General features: G+C 37.0%; 1 protein-coding gene across 2 annotated transcripts in view; it reads right to left on the bottom strand.

Moving 5' to 3' along the window:
- Positions 1 to 2,067: 2,067 nt before the first annotated feature.
- The window catches only part of prkd2 (protein kinase D2), a 52,768-nt gene continuing 34,483 nt past the window's right edge, over positions 2,068 to 20,352 (bottom strand). Inside the window, exons 3-19 of one of the 2 annotated variants that reach the window (XM_015377265.1) lie at positions 20,066 to 20,197; positions 19,752 to 19,951; positions 18,301 to 18,484; positions 18,117 to 18,188; positions 17,589 to 17,606; positions 17,212 to 17,371; positions 15,378 to 15,489; positions 14,574 to 14,651; positions 14,172 to 14,490; positions 13,343 to 13,395; positions 13,183 to 13,255; positions 12,875 to 12,981; positions 10,275 to 10,436; positions 8,049 to 8,147; positions 7,568 to 7,835; positions 5,241 to 5,326; positions 2,068 to 4,412 (exon numbers count right to left, since the gene is read on the bottom strand). In XM_015377265.1, coding sequence (XP_015232751.1) covers positions 4,188 to 4,412; positions 5,241 to 5,326; positions 7,568 to 7,835; positions 8,049 to 8,147; positions 10,275 to 10,436; positions 12,875 to 12,981; positions 13,183 to 13,255; positions 13,343 to 13,395; positions 14,172 to 14,490; positions 14,574 to 14,651; positions 15,378 to 15,489; positions 17,212 to 17,371; positions 17,589 to 17,606; positions 18,117 to 18,188; positions 18,301 to 18,484; positions 19,752 to 19,951; positions 20,066 to 20,197 — 2,348 coding nt within the window. In that variant the 3' untranslated portion in view covers positions 2,068 to 4,187. The remainder of the gene's footprint in view (positions 4,413 to 5,240; positions 5,327 to 7,567; positions 7,836 to 8,048; positions 8,148 to 10,274; positions 10,437 to 12,874; positions 12,982 to 13,182; positions 13,256 to 13,342; positions 13,396 to 14,171; positions 14,491 to 14,573; positions 14,652 to 15,377; positions 15,490 to 17,211; positions 17,372 to 17,588; positions 17,607 to 18,116; positions 18,189 to 18,300; positions 18,485 to 19,751; positions 19,952 to 20,065; positions 20,198 to 20,352) is intronic. The other variant, XM_015377266.1, reaches the window with a different exon arrangement.

The following is a 20,352-nucleotide window of genomic DNA, read 5'->3' on the forward strand; positions in this document are numbered from 1 at the left end:
ATCTCTTTTCCGGAAAAAGAATTGGAAAAGAAATCTTCCTTTAGCACACCTTCCCTCCATCAGTGTTAGTTTTTTTATTTGTATGTTTGTTGAAATTATAACAGAAAACCTTGTTAGAAGGGGTGGGGTAATCACTAAACAAAGCAGGAGGTTTGCAGTTTCAGCCTCCATGCATCTCATGGAGCTAATTCCAAAGAAGTTACATAAGCACACTCATCATGATTCACATGAAATCAAACAAACAAATTAAACAAACAAACAGCCCATACACAACTAAAGAATCCAACAACCAAGGAGGACAAAGGAGGGGTATTTGATTTGCATCTGACTTGAAATATGCTTTTGAGGATGAACCTCCATGCTGCTTAAACGTATCAGTGCTCAATTACAGATTGTACAGAGCTGACAAAAACTCTTGGATAGTTTTCGAAATGTCTTTAAAAAAACGGTATAAACTCTGTTTGCCTCTGATTTAATCCTGTTTTGTTATTCAAGCAGGAATTGGCACCCTCACTATCAAAGGTACTATAAGCTGATTTAATGTCCATTGATGGAGGTAAGGACTTGATATCGTGTTAGTAACTGCAATAGTATTTTCTTTAAAAAAGTAATCCAACTTATAAATGTTCACATAGTAGTATTAACGTTATGGTACTTGTAATGTAACAGCACGTCACTATAACTGGATCAATCAGAGTGACTTTCCATATCCGTGCTCTCTGCAGAGATTTTTACTGCAGGCAGGGCAAAGACAAGCAGGGAGCTGAATTAGAGGAATATGTGACGAGTGTTCAGCAAGCATTGCGCACAGACTGAGGAGAGACAATGACACAGTGCCACTGATTCTCTGACATTGCTCTTAAAAAGAAAAAAACTCACTGAAGTCAAAGTCTAAATGCTCTATTGATTTACTCATGATGTGCTGGAACAAAGATTTTATAACTGTTAAAGCAGCTGCTATCAAAAGAAGCTCCTTACATCATCTCACTGACAGCTGCTTTATATTCACACCTTCTTTACTTTCTCAGGTATACTGATTATACTTGTATGCTTTTACGGTTTTCTCACAGAAATTCTGTGATTATACAGTCCTGCTATTCTTATTGTTTTCTAGGACAGAGTGACTCCTGTTTATTTCTACTGCAAAGTATATTTTTTTATTAAATTACTTTAAAAGCATTATTTATTTTTAAATGGCAACATCCAATAAATTCGAAAAGGAGTTGCTATGGCAGCTAAAAGCAAGTATAATTTACTTTAAGAGGGACCTTTTATGTCTTAAGGCTGCAAGTCAGGCATGTTTGCAAGTTGTCCTTCACTGACTGATCATTATTCTAGGAAGTTTCAACTTCCAAAAAAAAACTGTAATTTCCTCTTGCAGATCTAATCTTTATGAATTATGTTGATTAGTAAGTTAGATCTCTGCTTTCACTTGAATGTGCAAACACAATATCTGCAAAAGTGCCCCCTGAGGCTCAGGTATAACACTAACTGACACTTGAAGGAGTTAAAAAATGACACAAGGTGAGAAGTAAAAACATCTTCTGGTATCACACTGCCAATGAGGATTAAGAGTATTGGGGAATACAATTTTAGTAGAATTGGCTGAAGTGTGGCCATCGGAGAATGGAAAACAAATCACTCCCCTCGCCTCTGCAGCCACTGGATCCTCTTGACTTCCATTCAGCCTGCAAGCTTTAAACACTGCCTTTATCTAACAAATGCTGTCTTTAATTTTTTTTTTCTTTTTTAGTGTGGGCACATTAATACATAAAACCATCACAACTTTAATTAGATACGTCAGGTCTCTTTGAAAACACACACTCTAATGCCTGGGTACATGAGTAACATTTAGCACCACACATCAAGCATAATTACTTTTTCCCACAGATAAAAAAAAATTGTCATTATGCAAAGTGAGAAGTAATATATTGCTGTAGTGTGAAATCTCTTCATTCCTTTATGTCTTATTCAAAGCTGGTGTTCCTGTAGAGACAATCCTGATTGACAGTAATTCTTATATAAGTCTCAAAGAGGAAAAAATGCATTCAGATGTGTTCAATTTTTCGCAATTAACAATTAACTCACACATGGATATGTAAACGCTTTATTAACATATTTAGAACAAACAGAACCATGTCAAGTCTGCTTTATTCGATATAAAGACCAGGAGCCTCATTTAAACAGCATGTACAGGATCTACACATATTTGACATCTATGTAAAGTTCAGGTTACGTATAATTCATAGCAGTCCGTCATAACAACAGCATCTCCAAAAGAAATAGCAAGATAACTATACTTCACAAAAATAAACATGCAACATATTGAGAAGGTGGTCAACAGTTAAACTACATACACGTTAGTTCTAGTTTGCTAAGCTATTCTGACCCTACTTGTACTTCCACTGATTTGCAATATCAACCATCGACTTTTTTGGTTTCTCATATCACTTTGAAAGTGTATTTGTAGTGATATGTTATGTAATAGCCAATCAAAAATAGTCAGTATTTGGAAGGAGTGAACGTAATAGATGGCTTTAGAATTTGAAGGCTGTCTTGTAGAAAGCACCTTCAAAGCAGCTGCAATTTATATAATTTAATTTTCAATAATATGGAGGGAAGTTAGTCTTCCATACACCACAAAATGTTTTGTTTTTAGAGTGGACTTTTTATAGATCTTTTAATAGATGCTCTACCTCTCCCCAGTGGCTTAATTTCTACTACTGTAGATCTCTGTAGCTCCTCTAGAGTAACCATGGGGATAATGGCTGCTTCTATTAGACTTAGACAAAATTTATTGTCATTATAAGTATATATTAAGTAATTTTGGGTAAACTGACATATATTTTTTTGTTGTGAGTTGGGCTATTTCTGTCTTTCTATAGATAAGTGTAAATTAAGAGACGTTCTCTTCAAAGCCTTTTTTCTCTGTTGTGGTTTTGTCTTCATTGTGATGTTTGTTTACTTTAAGCCTTCACTTTGTTTACTAGTTAGGTGACCTCTGATGGCAATGCCATTTGTTTTAGTCAGAGGAACCTGAGTAAAAGAGCTAGATACAAATATATGGAAAAATGTTGTCTTTATTTAAAAAAATAGTCCAATACTATAATTTTTTTTTTCTGTCCACTTAAATGTTATGCATTACAAGGTGTCGGTCTGTTATGTAAGATCCTAACAAAACCCACTGACATTTAAGGTTGTGATGATGTCAGTCTCTGGTGAAGATGTTCCCACTAACCTGCTAATTATTAACAAAGTAACGCTATCAGCTGTTAAGATGTGCTATAATCTTTATTCATTGACCTGCTTTATTTTCGGGATTGTTGGGCATTAGTTCCAACATAATAGAAGCAATTTTCACCACACAGTCTACTATTCAGACATAAGCTGGAATCTAGAGGATATTAGAGAGAGAAAAACGATCTGGTAATAAAGCCCAGTTCAGAGCGAGCATTTAAACCCAACATACCGACTACAATTAGAAAAAGTTATTTTACATAATCTATTATAGTCTCAAGTGGTGGCAATTACTGTAAATGGTACATTCTGTCGATCAATGCTCCAAACGTTTAAGGGTTCATCCTGATACAGGCTTTGAGAAATAAATTTTATTCTTTTTGTTTTGTTATAAACCGATGACTCATAAAGACATAGTGAGAATACTAAGGCTACATTTGATCTCGTATATTAGACTTCTGCAATTCTAAGCAGACGTTTTCATTTGTACTTAACTATATGGAGGGAAAATGAACAGCATTTTTAATTTCAGTTTGTGGAGCATGGCCTTTTCCTGCAGTCTTTGATGCACATTGCTGTGGATAAGATCCCCCTGCCTTTTAGTTATGTGGGAAATTTAATAGTTTCTATTAACCTTGGAAGGTAAATAAAATGACATTTGAAAGGAAAGTGAGCAGCCTTACAGATAAAAATATCACAACCATTCAAAGGAAGAGAGACAACCAATAAAAGTGGAGGTTAATGGTCAGCGGTTCTATGGACTCCCAGGCTGGAGAAAGAGAAATTGAATTTAGTGCAGTAAAACTGACTGGAACTGGTTCTGAGGTTTATACAGGAGGGCAGTGTTTTTGATTGAAACATATTTTCACTTCAGCTCCATGTCTTTTCACATTCCAGACAAACTGCACAATCTTCTTCAAAAAGGAAATAGTCATATTCTTCCTCAGCGGTCAGAGGATGCTGACTCTCTCGGTTAGGCCTTTCATATCGGAGTCCTCCCCTCCATCCTCATCATCAGATGCGGTTGTAGGAGGAAGAGGAACAAAGTTAGAGGGGTACGGCAGATTGTGCTGCTGGGCATACATTTGCCAACGGCTGTCGTCGCTCTCATGGGTGATGTAGCGCTCACCCAGTTTGGTTTCCAGCTCCCGTAGATCCAGCCACGTCTGATAGTCCTGAAACAAGAGGAACAAACATGAGGATGAAATTTCAGTATGAGGGCAGCAAACTAGTGTTTAAATTCCTTCCAGGTTTAGAATGCACCATCAGAAAATCAGCTTAGATTGTGTCTGTGTTTTTACTCCTGCCTGGGCATCATACTTGTTATGGTTAATTTTAAGGTTACTGTTGAGGTTGAGGCATAGATAAGATTCAAATGACAATTTATTTTAATTTTATTATTAATTTCAGGCAATTAAATGCATTGAAAGACATTACTGAATGCCAGTTCATCAATTTAAACTTATGAGTCATAGTAACAAGTAACAAAAAAAAGAAAACAAAAAAAAACACGCCTTAGGGGAGTGGGAAGAAGAAAAAATGTATTAAATCCCACCCTGACACTCATTCATAGTAAACATATATTTCCAGCTGCATTTTTTCCTTTGTTTTTTTTGTAACTGCAACTTAGAACCCAAAATTGTATAGGCAAAAGCCGTTTAATAAAAATAATAATGTTTACGGTATTGAGAACAAATAAGCAAAGTCACAATTGTGATTAAAACCAAAAAATAATAATAGTTTACACAATATAAACAACAGTAAAAAACGTGCCAACAATGGTAATGGACAAATACCAGCAATCGTAAAAATAACTACAAGCACACATTGACATACACTAAACTACATTTCAGATCCTCTCTGATCATACTGTGACCAAATCAACTATTTGATAGGATTTTAAATCAATGGAAGACAATTGGATTCAACATATGGTCCTCACTACATATAGTTAGATGAGAATGAGGGTGTCAGTGTGCAGATTAATTTTATTTTTAACTTACCTGTAAATAAGAATGACTAAGACTTTTGTCAACGCTGTAGCGTTTCCTCATCTTGACTTGCAGCAGGTTGTTGATCAAGTCAATAGCTGCAACACAAAAATATTAAGGTCACTTGTTATAGTGCACACTTAAGCATGTTTAATATTCATTTTCTATGTTGAAATAAAGTTTCTAACTAAATAGAATAGTGGGGGCAATAAGAATTGTAAAGCCCTTAATTTGTTTACATGTTCTTTTAAAGCTACAGTGTGTAATTTTCAGCGACATCTAACGTCCAGACTGCAGACCGCAGCAACATGAACATCTCCCCCCCACCGCTTCTCCCCCCCAACAGTACGGGAGCGTTACGGGACAAAATGTCTTCCACGACGTCCGCATCATCTACCTTCTCAAGTGATGAGGTTTGTTTACATAGATAATTTTACAGATAGTATTCTCAGGCATAATACTGCCATCTATTGTTCAGTACCGTCTCAGTTCATCTCTCTCAACTTGCCGTAGTTACTTTCGAGCGTAATGGGCGATCTCGCAATCGCTAGTTTGTTGGCTCTGCGCTGCCATAGCGCAAAGATGTCTGCCTCCATGGCTGCGAGACCCGCTCCTATGTAATTATAAATAACGAATTCTAAGGCAACGCAAATATTAAGGTTAAGAGGCTGAGCTCGTAGATGATGATAAATAACATAGTTATGTATAATATATTACATTTCTGACTGTATATCCCTGTAATTATTACACACTGTAGCTTTAAAGTATGGTAACCATGCTACAGGAACTTGCTAATGGTGGTGAGAGCTATTATTTTTGCAACTTGAAGACATTGCTGTGAGGTCATTTCCAGATCCAAGATTCAATTTCTCGGACAAAACAAAATGACAGACTTAGCAATAGGGAAAAATATAAAAGACAATCTATTCTGAGAGTATTTTCTTCTGTGGTTATGAGGATTCTGGCTGAAAGGGATGATTTTAACAAAAGGATAAGACGATGCTGATAATACATTTAAAAACAAAATGAAAATGCAGGGACCTTTAAAATGACTGGAGTCAAGATATGTTTGATTTGATATGTTTAAAAAAAAAATCATGTATGATTTCTTTAGGCCCAGACAATTGTGTATAAAATGGAAAAAAAAAACAAAACTTTTTGATTAAAACCTTTTGCCATTATATTCTGTACTACAACAAAAAAAGTCAATTTCGCATTTCATTGCTATGGAGGGACACTAATGAGAGTTTATTTATTTTTTTTTTTTTTAACATGCAATACTCAATGTGCTACTTAGCAGAGTATAAAAAAGTCAGGAAGCTGCCAATGTAGAGGTGTCACATAGCTGTTGACTTAAGAATACTGTTGCAGCTAAGAATGTAGTTATAACCACAATGGTGTTGGTTGAGCACATCTAAGGTGCTAGAGTTAGCGGGTTGTTTATGTAAAAAAGGGCCAACTTATGCTGCTTACTTATTGTTTGAGCAACAATTCTTTTTATTGTTTTCTTATGCTTTGTTTTCATGGAACTTTGAGAGCAATGTCCTAATAGCAGAAATGCAATCACATAACTGACACCCACAAATTGTCTAAAAGTAAAGCAGATAAATCTATATAGCAGACTAAATCTATATAGCTCTGCTCTACTATTAATGGCCACTCAAAGCGCCTTACACTCGACAATATTCACCCTATCACACTCTCAAAAGCACACACATTCATACTCCAATACACAGATTAATAGGCAACTTGGTAATAATTTCCTTTTCCAGGGTCATGGGCGCTGCTAGAAAGAGGCAACAGGGGCCAGTGCCCCTGTAGAACTGGCCCTGGCCTCTGTAATGGACCCTGTACTGAAGACACAATTCTAAATCTACTTCTTTTTTATGTGCTGGCATATAAATTGTACTTTAAGGGTCTGCAATCTGATTTCAGATATATTACCATATTTTTTTTTTTGTTTTTTTTTTTCTTGTTCTGTGTGCCCATGTAAAACATCTTGTGAATTGGGTTGGAACCTGCAATACCCAGGGGCACAATGACACATGAGAGGAGGAATCTGGAATCAAAGCTACCGTACAACTTTTGGATTGCAAGAGGAGTAATGCCCAGATTACACCATAAGACTCTGTTATTTATGTTCCACCCATCTTATATAACCTTGGTGATTACCTTTAGGTTTATAAGAGTTTAAAAGTGTCAAAAATGTCAACAAAATTGAGTTGCAATTTCTTTGTAGTGGTTTTTAACATGTAAAAATAAAAAAGTGCAATGTTAATTAAAATAATGTAACTGTTTATCAACACCTCCCCCTCAGGTCTAATCTTTTTCTAATTTACCATCTTTGGAGATCTGGTTCCAGGGATTGGCTGGGTACATGAAGGCGGCGTTCTGAATCTGGTCATTGATATCCTCATCCTCATTGAAGGGGAAGGTGCCACTAAGGCTGACGTACATGATGACGCCAACTGACCACATATCCAGTGAGCGGTTGTAGCCCTGGTTCAGCAGAACCTCTGGAGCCAGGTAGGCAGGTGTACCCACCACAGAACGACGGAAAGACTTTTCGCCAATGATGCGTGCAAAACCAAAATCACACAGCTTCACCTACAACCGACAAAGAGACAAACAAATGATATAAAAATAAGTGAATTTCAGTGAGCAGAAAAGGGAGCCAGAGAAATACAATTGAGATTATATGAGTGAATAATAAATGTGTGAAATATCTTAGCAGCAGCATACCAAGTGCTAAGATGTGCTGCGAATGGCGTCACTGCGTCATTCATATAATTAGACCCTTTTGCATGTTTGTGTGGGTACCTGTGGGAATGGATCAGCTGAGGCCAGGAGCACGTTTTCAGGTTTTAGGTCACAGTGAACAATATTCTTGAAGTGAAGATGTCTGAGAGCTGCAAGAATCTGCTCACACACAGAAAAAAAAAATGATTTAGAGAAAACCACTAATAGAAATTTGATGATTGCTCTTCTGTGGCTGTTCTGATTGTTCCAGTTATGTCAATTACAGCGCTGGGAAAAAGTGTCAAAATGTCTCCCTGAGAATTCTTCTGTTTGTCAAGGAAATTAAAAGAATGAGTAAATATAAAAAATCTGTTTTTGGATTAATTTAATAAGAGAAAAAGCAATTAAGAATTGTACAATGTGACCCCTTGTAAAAGCTTGGCATGCAGCATACAGATAAACAGTCATAGGCTGGCCTCTCATTGGTTCTACTTTATGTAAGCAGTAGATATATAATATTTGAATCATAGTATTTAGGATGTAATTATTTTACAATATAAGTCAATAACAATGTTTTACTTCTAAGTGTGTTCTATATTTTCTAAGGGATCTTCTTACTCTGTTTTCTTTTCTTTTTCTTTTTTTCTGCATAGTATGTCTGGCTTAGTCATAACTCGGCTGGATGTTGCTATGGAAACATAATGATACAGATTCTCGAATCTTGCTCCATCAACTTCTTGAGTGAGATCAGCAAATTATTAATAGAACTAAGTAAATGTAGAGTTTGTCAGCTTGTATTTTTTTGTTGTACTATATTTATTTTTCTATAATAAATCCAACGTTGCTGTGACGTACAATAATTCTTAAGTAAAATAAAAAAGAATACTTAAATCCAGCCATCGCACATGTAGCCTGCTCTAGGTTTGTTCCCAAAATAAGTGTTAGAATTCGAATCATTTCAAATATTATCATAGTATGAAGGCATCCTCAGTTGAAACATGCAGAGGAACCACTTCAGCCCTTCCATGTATTTGTGTAACTTGCATATTTTGTAGTTGTTGTACATTTCTGTTTTGTAGTGGTATCTGAAAGGCTTAGTTCAGCAGAGCAGTCAAGAGTTCCTTCCCTACTCATGATGGTGTTTTTACTGTTGACCTTTAAGGATAATGAATAGGAGCTGGGAACAGGAGCTAGGGCCTAGCATTTGTTGCTTGGGTATTGAGCCTAAGTCTACAGACTAGACTCTTAATAGAGACATAAATAGGAGGGCTGCCAGAGGACATTTGAAGGGAAAAAAGAAAAGTAAGTTTTATTTTTTTTACCGTAAATAAAAACTAATTCTCTCTGATCATCCAGTCTTTGTCTTAAATGATGGTATGCTAACATAGGTTGACAACTGTCTTCTCATCGTGGACTGGATTCCTTTTGTCATGCAGTGCTAGTTTGCTGCTCTTCTCAACTTGCATTGGTTTATACTACTAAAGCCGGGCTTAAACTGTACGATTTTTTCAGTCGTTGCACGCAGCTACGACTCACACTGTACGACTAAAGGGTTTAGTCGTACAGAGCGAGTTCACAGCTCACGATTTATGTTCGGCCCTATGCTCTCATGCGATCTACCTGCTCATACTGTACGACTAAAAACCAATTCAGACTCAACTCCGGAGTGAGATGGAGCTGCCCTGACACGTCTATCTGGAAGCCAAACACATAGGGGAATATTAAGCTTACTACAGTGAAACGCGCTGCCTTGGCAATTTGTGCATTTTGTGCTGAAAGCCCTAAAAAGAAAAAGAAAAAATGTATTTGGACAAAGACATGGCTGAGCAAACGTGGCTGCTACGGTCTGTCAATTTTACAGACAGAACTGCATTTCAGTCATTTCATCCCTGCCATTCTGCTGTGTTTACAGAAGAATCCTTGTTTGCACATGCGCACTGAGCGATTTGCCCACTACGGTCGGGAGAAAATCAAACCTTTGATATTCTCCCAACCTCACGATTCCTGATCAGGAGGTGGTCGTGAGAGGCTGATCGGCACTCGTAACCCCCTGTACACTAGACCACTCACGATCGCACGACTGGAAAATCGCCCTGAAAAATCGCACAGTGTACGCCCGGCTTTACAGCATTTTCCCTTTACATCTGTTTTATGTGTTTGCTATATTTTTGTTTACGACTCCAACTGTTTTGTGTTTAAAGCATTTTTTGCATTGTGCTTGCACCTCTCAACCATTGTATCTTTTTCCTAAAATGAAATCATCTGAAACTTGCATTCTGTCTTTACTCAAATGAGACATCAACACACCTGTGTTATGAGGAATTTAGTTAACCTCTCAGGTAGCCTTCCCTTTTCGCTGGAAAGGATCATCTCTAGCATGTCACCATGCAGCTTCTCCATCACCACAAATACTTTCTCTGGGGTTTCAAACATGCACTCCAGGTTAACGATCCCCAGGTGACGCAAACTCTGAAGAAAAATAAGCATAACAGCTTGATCAAACTTATTTGCAACAGAGACATGATCAGAAAGTGTGATAAAAACTTAGGTAAGTGAATCTGAGAAATGATCATTGAAAAAAATTCACTTGAAGTGCTAAGATATTCAATTATGTAACTTGGAGGATCTCCACAAGTACAAAAACAGGAAGTCATATTCACATGCATATTCTGGAGGAGACGATAAACCACAGGAACTACGATGTGAAACAAAACCATTTGAATTAAGAATATGTTAGAAAGAAGTGAAAGACGTCACATCAGTTGCATGCAAGCGTACATTTTAGAGCCTTTACGTAAATTTCTGTAAATGTTGACGTTTTTACTTTCAACAAATGACCTCAACTCCACAATATTTAAGATTATAATATCAACACAATTTTAAAAGTTTTTTTAAAGAGAATGTAAAATTAATTTAAAACCTACAATTGTATCTTTTTGCTACCTTTTTGCCTTAAAGGTGGTTATTTTAAAAAGGTAGTTTTAATCTGTGATCGACCCTTATAGACTGAATTTTTTTGATTTAATGAATATGACTGCACACTAAAATCATTTAGTTATTTGCTCACATTAAAACAGTTTAGACCTGACTGCTTTGTATTATTTGTGGTTATTTGTTTATAGTTAGATAAACTCACTTGTGAACAAGTACAACTCTGTTCTTCAAACAACTTTTGATAGTGAAAGCACCTTCATCTGCTGGTTTAAAAGAATCTATCTAGATGTCATCAGTTGGCATATGGATTCAATCCAAAGAGAATAGAGTTAGCAGAAATCAAATGACAGTGCTTTTACAAGCTTTCGGTAATAACAGGAAGGACTAACCGAACAGTTAAAGACAGACAAGCACCTTGTGTTGTTACTTCCTTTTCGAAACTCAGGTCCCTGTGACCAACAGCATATATATTACCTCTATTTCCAAGCTTCGACTACAGCAACCAAGTGCAGAGGACACTGTGGTCACAGCCCTAAACACATCCTGATAAGAAATGAAGCCAACAAGCAAGAATGCTATTTATAAATATAGAGCTCAGTCCCAACACCATCATACTGGCTACCAAAAAGCAAAATCCTTCCGTCAGACACCTGCATCTTGATAAGGGACACCTTAAGCCCTGAGGTCCCAAGGAGCATGTGCTAAGCCCACTACTCTGGTCTCTCTATATGTTCAATTTGTCAGATTATGGACCAACAGACTGAAAAATAGTTTCATTTATAAAACCAAAACAGCACAGAAATCAAACATGCACAACTGTCAGTTTAGAAGGCAATCTTTACACCAGTATCTATTCAAATAATATATCTTATTTAGAGCAGTGATACAAGTTATAATTAAGCATGTCATGCTTGCTTAAAGTTTTACAGCTTCTCCAGCCAACAGTGCTCTCTGCTGGTCACCCTCATTCAGTACTCGAGTTGAGGTGGGAGGGGAGATGGCATCCCGTTTCTTAAAGAAAAATCTTAAAATCATCCCCCTGTGACATTTTATTACTGTATGTGTAAAAGTTCTACTATATATAAACAGTAAAGGCAATAACATTTGGCGGGCTGTGGGCTTAGGAGTAGCCTGAGCAAAATGAATAAAATCAAAGAAGTGGCCTCCCATGACTATGAAGCTGATCCAATTGGGAAATTAGTTCTCTGCATTTGTCCCAAACTATGTAAGGGCAGTGATAGCCATGCCAGTCCAGGGACTAAATGCAGTTCTACTGAAAGGTGCCTTGGTCAAGGTCAATGACCGGCTTACCTGACATGTAACAACCATACCATGCATATTGCTTTAGGTTAATAGACTATATTAATAAGGCTATGTATGCTTCCAAAAAAAGAAAAAACTTCCATCATCCCCCTTTTTTTTTTTTTTTTTTTTTACAACAAGACTACTGCCCCCATTATTACAATTAACTTTTCCCTGCACATCGCATATAGGATTTAGGTTATGAATTACCTTCGTTTTGTACGGTTCTTAGATTATCTGCATTTAAAATCAAATGTACAAAAAAAAAACACCATCAAAAAAACAACAGCAATGAGCAGCTAGAAGAACCCAGAGAGCAACCAGGGGTTAAGGGTCTTGCTCAGGGATGCAGAGTGGCAGTCTGAGGGGACTGAACCAGGACTTTACAGCCCTCCTAAAAAGCAAGCACTCTGCTCTAACCACTAGGCGATCACTCCATAATGGCCCCCACCCACCCCTGGTTAAAGATGAGAGACCAATCTATGTCTTCACTCGGGGGATAGATGGTGCTACCATTTGTTTTGACTGATCGCAGCAGTTTGACCATTGCCAAAACACCACAAAAAGAAGGTTCTGTTTCTACTTTAAAAAACATTACTTTAAAGATGGTTCTTAACAGCTTATTGTATTTAAGAGAAATGGGTTAATCAGTATGGTGTATGTCTCCTTACTTGCAAAATGGCCACTTCGTTTCTCAGCTGACTCTCTTGCTTGGTTGGAAATCGAAGTTTGTCAATTACCTTTACAGCAACGTCCCTTCCTGTCTTTCGGTGCTTTCCTAAAAAATATATATTTTTATTAACATTACAATTATTGTAAAGCAATGTTCTGCCACAGTAAAGTCCTTGAACTTAAGTTAGTTTTTGCTATGTGCCAAACCAAAGGTGCAACACTATATTTGTTAGTATGTAACATTTTATTCTTTATATGTGACACAACTACCTATGAGTTGATAACTACGGCACATATGCTTACATACCTCCATAAACTATTCCAAACTGCCCAGATCCAAGCACTTCATCAGCAAAAATCTGGTATACTGTACCAATGTCCTGCAAGAGAGAATTGTTTCTTAAAGGGAAAATACTGCATGGTTAACAAAAAATAGACCAGAGGAAATCAGAAAAATAAAGTCTTACCACATTTTCCTGGATTTGACTATTGGACACGGAAATGCTGATAGAAGCTTGTCCTAAAACAACATCAAAAGTTACAAGTTATATATGTAGCAAAACATGAATGTGAATATTATTTAATATCATTATAACATTTTCCTATACTACCATACTGTATGTGACGCACCAAATTGAAAATAAATATCTTTATTAACAAGCTTCATTTAAGCACTAATATTCTGTTTAAAGGAGCATAGTCACATTATATGACCTTTTTTTTTATACACCGATAGCTCACTCGGGTTCCATAACATGTACAGCTGGCATATTTTTACTATTTTTGTATTTTATGCTTTCTTTCTTTGCTAATTTTGGTAGTGAATCAAGCCTTTCTAGATATCTATGATAACAACATCAAGTGTCCAGAGGTACAATACTTTGCATGTGTGCAGAGGGTGAATTAGAAAGTGATGGGGCTAAGCACGTTAAGGTCCAATGTGAAAAAAGAGCACTAAAAAAATTTCCCATGGGGGGATGAGGCTTGCTTCACACTTGGGATACAGTATGAACATTTTCATAAATCTAAGTGTGAGTGAAAGCTGGGGAGGCTGCTGTAGAGGTGATGGATGCAGGAGTAAACATAATAATTAAGCACTGCTGGCTGATGGCACAATCAGGTCTCCTCATGTCTACTCTATGGAAGTCTTTTAAAAGCTCAAAAAGGACTCAAAAGATAATCAGGACAGACACTTCATCTAAACAAACTGATTTTATCATGGTCAAATGGTTTTTGAATTTTGTTGTATAGGCATATAACCTGATTATGCCCCTTTAAAAGTGTTTTTAAGCTTACTGTGTGGAGTGTTTCCCTCAGCCGGAGGCGCATCCTGAAAGATGACTGGCATGAGTGCCTGGCGAATGGCACACTCCCACGCGTTTGCCACCTCCCGCCCAATACCACTGTTGGGTTGCACCATACTGGGTGACGGGGGGGTCTGGGGAAGGGTCTGGGGGTTGCTGGTGGACAGGGGTGGAAGGGTATTGGGGTCCTCCCCAACAAAGTAGCACATGGTGCCTGTAACGAGCTCAAAGCAGTGGGGATTGGTGCCTTGCGGCACTAGGGTAAAATTGGTAGCAGGACGCACCTCCAGAATCTCAGAGAGGGGGATCTCCTGAAGGAACATGGATGGATTGGTGAGGAACAAAAATCTACAAACCAAATAGATTCTTACTGTAGAAACATCCCATACTCTACCTTGTAGTATTTGTTTGAGGTGTTATTCTGGAACAGGATGATGCACTTACAGTCCAGACGCCAGTAGTGCCTCTTCCTCTGTTGAAAATTAGGGTTGGAGAGGATGTGACAACAAACATAAGACACAAAACCAAGGTGCATGATGGGCAAAAGGACAAGAATGAAAATATTTTTGAAGATATGTGTAAAAATGGATGACTATTGATTTGAAAAGGTCACAGAAGGCAACACAACAAATAAGCTACAGGATGCAAGGGTAAAAATAAAAATAAGTTAAACAAGAGAACAAGTAAAAGAAGAAAAGAAGAGTGTTAGTGCAGCCAGAGAGGAAGCAGTCTGAAAGCATACAGAGGAAAATACATTTCTTTAAAAGGTCAAAGGAAGCTTTTACACATTAGAAGACATTTTAGACTGAATTCACCACATATTTGCTGAGTGCTTTAAAGTAGATAGAAAGAATCAACTATCTTCAATTTTCCTCATACACACATACAAACACACTAGCAAAATTTAATATAGAATAAAAAAGTAATAAAGACAGAGACCAAGTCATCAAGGTCATAACTGCTGTAAGAAAAAAAACACTAAGAGGAAAGCATATACTATTAGCAGTTTTCTTCTTTTTTTGAGTATGAGGAAAGCAAACACATGCAATATTACAGTAATTTATTTTTAAAAAATGTTGTAAAAGTCCAATTTATTCATCCATATGAATTTGTTTTGATGGTTTTCATTCATTTCTATGAGGAGGAGTCTTTAAGGTTTTAAATTCACAGACATGTAGAGGAACTACAGGATATTTACCAGAGTGTCCTTGTTACTGTAGTGAACCATCCATCCTTCCTTAATAGCTGTGCTGGAACGTCGAGTTGTTTGCCTCACTGACTGAACCACCCTCATCAGTGGAATATTAGCACTAGGAAATAAAAAAATAATTAAATTCAGGATTTGAAAAGGTCAACATGAGTTTGAGTTCAACAGTAAATCAATTATTGCATGTGTCATAATATGAGATTAGGTTCTGCCAGATAATCCAAAATGCACGATTAAAAACCAAATCAACATTCTCTGAGACATACAGTTTAATCATTATCAACTAGTCTCATTTTTGCTAACTAATTAGCTTTTAGGTCACATTGCAATAGAGATTTTCAATACCACATTCAGGGAGATTTTAAAAACGTATTACAGATATATGGCACCAGGCAGGAATGGTATTATGAGCAGACTGGTGATATGAAAATCAATGACAAGCTCTTTTATTAGTTAATTGTGAAAAGTTAGAAACAGAAAAATGTAAGAATTTGATCAAGATTGATGAGGCTGAAGTGGGATAGCTAGATCTCCAGTTACAGGTCTCCAAAGAGCAGAACGAAATCTGTCAAAACTATCCAAAGAAAAGGGGGAAGGATGAACCAGCAAAAGGGTCATGATGTAGGTTTCATGATGCAAGTTAATTCAGCAAGTGAGGAGCTGTTTAGGTTCAAAAGATAAGATAATGTAACTCATAATTCAGAGGCAGACAAGTCAAGGTGATCCTGACACCCGACTACAGCCAACAAAGTGTACATTGATCACTTAGCAATGGAATAATAATAATTTAACTTTATTGATCCCACATTGGAGAAATTTACCTCTGCATTTAAACCATCCCCTTGGGGAGCAGTGGGCTGCCATTGTGGGGCTTCAGGGGAGCAATTGGTGGTTAAGGGTCTTGCTCAGAGAGCCAGAGTAGCAGTCTGTGGGAGTGGGGCTCAGAACCTCAGGATTCCAAGCTCTATGCCCTAACCAGTAGGCCACAACTCCCCAGAGAAAGTGGGATTCTCTGATAAATCCTATATATCCTTCTATCTCAAATTGCTTTCCAAAGGTAAATGTAACTAATATTGCCTGCAAGCTGAATAATCAAGATATTTTTGCATTCACAAACACAGGAATATTAATCCTGTCCTGCTTCATGAACTGTTTAAGACTGACCCAAAACAGGTTAGCCAATAAGCTCAGAGTTGCTGAGCCCACAGCCAGACTAAAACTAACACAGCAGCACAGGAGAACATACACATACAGAATATGCTGCCATCACATCCATTGGTCATAATCCATGATTTCATCTTTAAAAGAGCAACACCAACAGCATACTATTAACTACTAAGTCGTTTTAGTTTCTTCTTGTTTCTGCCCTTTCATTTTTTGACAGTGATTGGCTAAACCCTATTTTTGGTAGATGGGCACAAAGAGGCATTTCGCCCCATCAGATTCTACAGCAGCTGTCCCAGATTAGCAATGTGATGACTCCACATTATCAGTCTGCCTTGTCAGGTTAAACTTGACACTAGAATGACCTGTGGGAGCATAACAAGTCATCGAATGCAATTTGAAAATTTGGGCAAATATTTGATTAAATACTTCATCCCTTCATTTAAAAAAACTGTGAAAATATCAGGTTTATGTTGCTTAGAATAGAGAAATATAGAAATTTTATTTTCTGCAAATGTCAGCCCATTTTACATGTATAAATGAAATATTTGATTGACATTTGTTGTTAATAAATCTTTGTAATAAAGCGATTTATTTACCATTAATTTCAAACATACATTCATTCTCATGGTTTGGACACCACTCTAAAATCTCCTCATACCTCTGGTCTCCACCTGTTCCATCCTGGTTGTTGTCTGGAGAGAATGACCCAGGGATACTACAGGCCTCATCTGAGTCATCCATTGAAGACTTGTCCGAGTTGTCATACTCGCTGCTGAAGTCCATGGGCACTTCAGTGTCTGCACTGGGACTCAGCATGTCTAATGCAAGAACAAAGAACAAATGGAAGCTGAGTTCAATTTGATTAAGAAACATCTGTTTAAAAACTAAAAAAACTACAACTGCTCGCCACCTTTTAAGCCATACAGTTGCCCCTGAACACACCCAATTATAGAGGGAGAAATAGCAAAATGGGCTAAATATTAAGAGGAAAGCAAAGCTTTACAAACAGCTACACTGAGCATTGATAATACTTACCACAGTTACTTCTGTTGTCTGAAGAGATAAAAAGATTAGTGCCAATGAGTTTTAGTGTTATGAAAACAATACATAATGTGCACAATATAAAATATGGAGTGTATGATTATTAGTTTTGACAAAGAAAACTTTCATGTTTCATTAAAGGTATTGTGGAGGATTTTTGCAAAAAAACCTGCGCATTCTTTAAAAAAATGCATATGCACAACCCTGTACCCGCTCCCTAGAGGGAACGCCTATTAAATGCGTGGGAAAGCATGCACAAGCCCAATTCTCCTTTTGCACACTCTGTTTAAAAGTTGCTGTTTGCATCGCTCATGCAAGCTTTCTTTAAAAAAGAACATTTTCAACAGGCACATAGGATGGCCTTACGTAAACACCAGAATGATTGACAAATAGGAGGACCTCTTATTTTGATGATCTACCTGGAAAAAGAACATCCTCCACTATACCCTTAGATCCATTCTAGGTTACACAGAAGACAAGGATATAAAAAACATCAGCCAGAGGATTTATATCTGCCCTCACCTCCAATGGTCTCACCAAGGCAGTCATTAGGAACCTTGTATGCACAGCGTTTATGACAGTTGAATTTACAATCTAGAAGGAATGCAAGAAAAGGTTGATTCCAGTTAAGTTATATGATATGTTATCTAACATATCAAAAATAATATAAGATGATAAAAACAATTCCCTCTTTGTCTGCACTCACCTTTGCACTGTAGACCCTGCCTAAACAATCCCCTGAGAAGTCTCTTGCAGTACTGGCACACTGTTGGCCGTGTGTACGAGTGAACTGCAAACGTGTGGGGCACCTTCACCTTCGTCATCAGGATCTTGTCCAGGTGAACAGGTCGCCCCGTGTAGAAACGCCGTGCCTCACTAGGAGTTCTTGGCTTGAATAATCAAGAAGGAAATAACATTGTGGTGAGGATTTACTCCAATGGAAAAAAAGAAGAATATTATTATCTGCTTTTGGCATGAGGAAGTAAAATGGATATATTTAAAACCATAATGATGTTTTTTTTTTATAGACTCAACAAATGATATTAACTATCATCAGATTCTTAAAAATGTATTATGTTAAAAAACTTCATCCATTTTTTTGTTTTTCATTTCAAATCTATGAAATTCAAACCCTAGTCCTTAGTCTGACACTTTATTTCCACAGTGTTACTTTGACTCATTTGAATGTTGTTCCAAGATTTTGGTCATTTTCATTTGGTAAATGCAAATGAATCAGCTGCTTTTGAGAATTTCCATTTATATCTAAAATTGTGAGTATTGATTTTACATCACACCAAACTTTCTGAAAAAATCAACAACTACTGTAGATATTTTCAATTTACAAGCACAGTTACCAAGGCAGTTACTTTTACCGAATACAACAGAGAGTCATGGACAACAACATGGACAAATGATAAAAAGAGGAGTAAAGAAAGAGTGCTTTTAAAATAAGTTAAACCATTATAATTGTATTGACCATACCCTAATGTCTCTCCTTTTAACAAAGTGGGAGAGTAATTAAAATTTTTGAGAAGTGTAAACGAACTGTTTATCTATGTTTTGCAGTCCTGATAAATTGGATATTCCTGTTAAATGTTAAAACTTAAATAGAATGAAAAATATATATGTGAGTGGAAAAGCACTGAAAATGTGCTAGTTGGGAGGTGAAATGGTGATCCAAACAGATAAAAGCCCAGAAAAAAAGGAAACATTTTGATAAGTCAAAAACTGATTAATCTACTTTTATGTCATAACTACATTAAAAAATGGTAGGAAAAAGGAATAACTAGATGAATGGAAATTTTTCACATGTGCATAGATAACTGGGACTATACAGGACTACTGATGGAATGTAGTTCTGCAGGTTGTTTTAAAGTTTTTTAGATGGATATCTTATAATCTCCAAAACACTTAATTCCTTTGGCATGAATAGATTTAGAGTAAAAACATTTTAAGGCTTGTTAATATATTCAGAAAAATTGGCTTTTATACAGTATCTACATGAATATTATCTTCAACTAAATAATATTGATGCAAAAAAATCAACTAACAAAATGTATAAGGATTACACTAATTTTTCAAATACTCTTGACATGATAAAGAGAAATATGACCCATCGCTAGGCTTAAACCTATTTATTATAGCAGCATGAATTACCATTTGTGTGTGGGAGCGAATTAAACTGGTGTCTTCTGAGCTGGTGGAGGTGGTCCCCACACTGTAGACGGACTCAGAAGTGGAGAGACGCAGGGACTGACTGCTACTGAGTGAGGTGGTAGATAGGCGTCTCTTCCGAGCTCCACTGCAGTTATTGGGGATGCTGAATGCACAACGTTTGTGGTAGTTCAGCCCACATCCTGCAGAGGGAGGCATAGATAAAAGAATCAGGTAAGCAGAGCATGTGATGATGTATAATAGATCATTTCACAAAGAAGTGTTTATGCCTCATCTATATTTTCTAATTCACTCACCGTCACACTTCAGGCCTTGTCTGACCAGTCCAAACAACATCTCTCCACAGTGATCACAGAAGGCCGGGGCTCTGTAAGAGTGCACATTGAGTGCATGGGGCCGAATCTGGAAATCCTCAAATGTTGCTGCCGCTAAAAGAGATTAACAGTATGGTAACTGTGAGTGATGCTAAACAAATCATACAGATTTGAAATATTAGGTTAGAACCTAATTGGAAAGAGGATTTGATTTTATTTCTATTAAAATAAAGTATGGTGTCTTGGTCTGGACAGGATTGAAAGATAAA

The sequence above is a fragment of the Cyprinodon variegatus genome, unplaced genomic scaffold (assembly GCF_000732505.1).
Source record: "Cyprinodon variegatus isolate N-32 unplaced genomic scaffold, C_variegatus-1.0 Scaffold150, whole genome shotgun sequence".
Classification (NCBI taxonomy): Eukaryota; Metazoa; Chordata; class Actinopteri; order Cyprinodontiformes; family Cyprinodontidae; genus Cyprinodon; species Cyprinodon variegatus.